This window comes from Trichosurus vulpecula, chromosome 1 (assembly GCF_011100635.1).
Source record: "Trichosurus vulpecula isolate mTriVul1 chromosome 1, mTriVul1.pri, whole genome shotgun sequence".
Taxonomy (NCBI): domain Eukaryota; kingdom Metazoa; phylum Chordata; class Mammalia; order Diprotodontia; family Phalangeridae; genus Trichosurus; species Trichosurus vulpecula.
In genome coordinates this window covers 198,309,877-198,314,187 of record NC_050573.1, presented here as the reverse complement: position 1 = coordinate 198,314,187, position 4,311 = coordinate 198,309,877, and the positions used below count along the sequence as shown (strand labels likewise).

Genomic DNA, 4,311 nt, shown 5'->3' with positions numbered 1-4,311 from the left:
GTAAATAGCAACAGTGAAAGTTTCCGGTCCAAGTCCCCAGGTCTGAGCAACCAAGAAGACCCACAAGAAACACCACTAAAGACAGAAAAACCAGACAGTCCACCACCTGCTCCTGAAAATGGAGGTGCACTGGATCTGACAGCTCCTACCCCGGGCAGACCAGTCATCAAGGAGGAAGCTCCTTTTAGCCTGCTGTTCCTCAACAGAGAACGTGGTAAGTTTAAAAGTACTGTTTGTAATATCTGTGGCAAGCCTTTTGCTTGTAAGAGTGCATTGGAAATTCACTACCGCAGCCATACTAAAGAACGTCCATTTGTTTGTACAATCTGCAGTCGCGGGTGTTCCACTATGGGTAATTTAAAACAGCACTTACTGACACACAAATTAAAAGAGCTGCCTTCTCAGTTATTTGAACCCAACTTTACTCTAGGTCCCAGCCAAAGTACTCCTAGCCTGGTCACCAGCACTGCGCCTACTATGATCAAAATGGAAGTGAATGGTCACAGCAAGCCGATCTCACTGGGGGAGGGCCCTCCGCTTCCATCTGGAATCCAGGTTCCTGCTGCACCACAGACAGTGATGAGTCCAGGCCTCACTCCTATGCTGGCACCCCCACCACGGCGAACGCCTAAGCAACACAACTGTCAATCGTGTGGGAAGACCTTCTCCTCAGCAAGTGCACTCCAGATACATGAGCGCACCCATACTGGGGAAAAGCCATTTGGTTGCACAATCTGTGGTAGAGCTTTTACCACAAAGGGGAATCTCAAGGTAAGAAGGAAAACTCTCAATCTCAAAAATCAACCCATAAGGAAATCAGAGTTATTGAAAGACATCTCTCTTAGGCTTTACAGGCTATCATTTTGCTGTGTTCCTGGCCAGGAGAAATGAGAAGCTAAGGAAGCCTGTTGTATGTTGTCATGTGTTCCTGTCGAGCATGGTAACATGCAAGGGTTCCGTCCTGCCTTCTGACGTGTGGGTGCGTATCAAGGCCTGTTCTTCAAACTTGATCTTGTGAAGCTAAGGCCAGATGCGTGTTTATAGCCTGTTCTATGAGCTAGGCGGTGAATGCACTTCGCACCTTGGCGGGCAGGCCCAACACCCAGTGGAGCATTGGTATAAAAAGAAACCGACATTTAAAGAGCTGTCACAGAATAAGCACAGTCACTCTCAAAAAGAAAGAATGCTGCAGAAACTGTGAGGTTTGCTAAGCAATTAAAAAAAAAAAGATGTGTCCTATTGTTCCATGTGGCCGCCAAGAGGAGCTGGTGGGGATAGGGGTGAGGGTGTAGTTGAAGGAGAGCAATATACAAGTTCTGGAGTATAGAGGAGCATAAAAGGAATGCAGAAAAAAATAGAGCTCATGGTAAACCCATTTCGCATCCTCCCATAGTGTGTTTTCTGAACAAGTTCACTTCTGTGTAAAGGCACAGGACTTACTCATTGCCAGTAGAACTGGTTCTCTATACTGCCTCTTACTGCGCATCCTGATTTCTGTTCTACATAACATGCATATCTGGGAAAGCTGGGTTTCAGTAGGCTTTTAGAAGGCATCTCAGAGATCAATATTCCTATTGTTCCCATAGCTCAGATAGGCATGGATGGGATAAAGGTGATATGAAGATCATCTTCTGATCATAAAAATTCATAGAATGTTTTAAAACTAATTTGAGGGTTCTTATTTGAAGGGAAGGCAGTGAAGCAAGAGTACAGGAGAAAAAATGGCAAAAATTACTAGATACTTTAAAAGAAGAAAATGGAGTCAAAGGAGTTAGCTGAACACAGTAAGAGAGCACAGGTCTTTATTCTCATATATTTGAAACATTCTCTTGGCTGCCCTGGTGTTTTGTGAATCCGGGACAATTGTGTTTTGTTGTTTAAATTTTTGTCACCTCAAAGAACACACATTCCTAATGTTAAAGTGTATTTTGTGTCTTTAATGAAAATAATGTGCATATTTGATCATAAGCTATTTCCCAGAAAGTTCACATGAACCATTTTTTGTCACTCCAAGTTCCTTGGGAGAAAAAGAAAAATGGCCAATAAGTACCTGAAGGTTTGTACACTCAGATTCTATGAAAATGGCTGTATGCAGCAAAGCAACAATTTAAGTTATGAGAATTTGCTTATTTGTAGTTTTTTTTCTTCTCTTATATTTTGTATGCAGGTTCATATGGGAACGCACATGTGGAATAACGCTCCTGCAAGACGTGGCCGCCGACTATCTGTGGAAAACCCCATGGCATTGTTAGGTGGTGATGCACTGAAGTTCTCTGAAATGTTCCAAAAGGATTTGGCAGCTCGGGCAATGAATGTTGACCCCAATTTTTGGAACCAGTATGCTGCAGCAATCACAAATGGACTTGCTATGAAGAACAATGAGATTTCAGTCATACAGAACGGAGGCATTCCACAACTCCCAGTAAGTTTAGGTGGAAGTGCCATTCCACCCTTAAGTAACATTACAAGTGGTATGGACAAAGCTCGCACAGGCAGCAGCCCTCCTATTGGTGGCCTGGACAAAGCAAGTTCAGAAACAGGAGCCAGTCGTCCATTCACAAGGTTTATTGAGGATAACAAGGAGATTGGTATAAATTAAATGCGAGAAATGTGAATAACTCTTGGGACTCTTAATCAACACATTTGTTCTATTTCATGTACAAATTTGGAAGTTTTAAGCATTAGTCTTATGATCTAAATGCCTAGGTTCCCTTTAAAATTTTATCCATAGCAGAAAATACATTAACTGTGTGGCTGCTGAAAAGTTGTCTTGCAAGAGCTGCATGGTACTTCTTTTAACAGTGAGTTTGACTGTTATTGAGGACTCTGAAACCTTTAAAATTTAAGTTAACAAGGAGTCAATGGAAACTGCATTAGCAACTGAAAGAGGTTAGACCACGTCCACTTTGTTTCTTATAAAACTTAATGATCACCTAAAAGGGAAAAAAGAAAAAAAGGGGGGGAGGCTTCACTGCGGCATTCTGGTCAAACTTATTTGCTGGTTCTGTTCAAATTAGTTAGAAACTTGAACTATGTTTTTAGAAATCTTAATCTTAAATAAGTGATTTAGTACCCCCATGCTGTGTATTATGACAGTATCCTTGTCTGTAGTATTTATAATGTTAAGATTATGCGGGTAACAGACAATATACTAGCCCCATCCTTAAATGAAGCTTTTGTACTGCAAAATACATCTGGCTATGTGATTTTTTTTAAAGCAAGATTTGTTTTATTATAAGTAAGTGGTTTATTTCAATGCAGGCAAAATTGTGAAGTTTTATTGGGAAAGATAGCATGCTTTTCATGTGCAAGTACCTGTCAGTAACAAATCTTTTTTATTTAAATATTTGTAGCTGCTATGTGGACAGTTGTTCTATTAAATGAAAAATGTAGTGTGGTCTGTAGCTCAATGATTGGAAAACAAGTTACAGACAAACCTTATCACCATAAATTATTCACAACATTATAAACAGTTGTGAGTAAATATTTCATGTTATCAAAGTTGTACAATAAAAAGGTAATGTTTGTATAATGTGGTTGCAAACTCTTAATTTATACTATTGCACTTTTAGTATTTTGTATTAGGGAGGTTTGTCTATAATTTGAAAATGAAAAAAAGATGTAAACTATTTTATAAATAGTACTTTGGTTTAAGGAAAATGAAAAAAAAAACCTGTTACAGTTTCTTGTTTTGTCTTAAGGTCAAACAATATGAGAGATCTATGCTACTTAAATAGAAAAGCCACCAAGATTTGTCAGATCCTCAGTACAATAGGGCCTGCCATTTCTGAAATTGAAATGATTTATTTAACTTTTCTACAAAGCCCGTTAAAAACTGTGACCACCCCTAACAAAACTTTGATGAATTAATCTTAGGACTGTGACATCAATGCAAGCCCAGGAAACAGTAAAGAGAACATTGTGTAGGTTTAATTTTACTGTAATCTGTTCTGTCTCTTTCTCACACACCCACAAACAAGATGTTGACTGCCTCACAGCACTGGTATTATGTACAATAAACTGGGAAGAAATATTAAGTGTCTGGCAGTATAATCAGTCATAACTGTAAAATATTCCAAATTCCCAATTTGCTGATTATCATCTCAGATTACAACAAAGCACAATGTCCTCTGATTATTCTAATACCATTTTATGCTGATTACTTTGTTTGAATGACATCGAATAGCTAAAGGGACTGGTTCCATTCCTCTTAAGCTAGGATGCTGGTGAGGCTGGGGCTTAATCAAAACTTGAACAGTAAATGTTTTGTGTACTACCTCATTTTTGTGCATTACAAGCATGGTGGAGTCT

At 39.2% G+C, this 4,311-nt stretch overlaps 1 protein-coding gene across 2 annotated transcripts in view; it reads left to right on the top strand.

Moving 5' to 3' along the window:
- The window catches only part of SALL3 (spalt like transcription factor 3), a 21,060-nt gene extending 17,531 nt beyond the window's left edge, over positions 1–3,529 (top strand). Inside the window, exons 2-4 of one of the 2 annotated variants that reach the window (XM_036741821.1) lie at positions 1–214; positions 431–771; positions 2,168–3,529. The exon at positions 1–214 is cut by the window's left edge and continues 2,732 nt beyond it. In XM_036741821.1, the coding sequence (XP_036597716.1) occupies positions 1–214; positions 431–771; positions 2,168–2,599 (987 nt within the window). In that variant the 3' untranslated portion in view covers positions 2,600–3,529. Of the gene's footprint in view, positions 772–2,167 lie in introns of both variants that reach the window. The other variant, XM_036741820.1, reaches the window with a different exon arrangement.
- Positions 3,530–4,311: the final 782 nt, after the last annotated feature.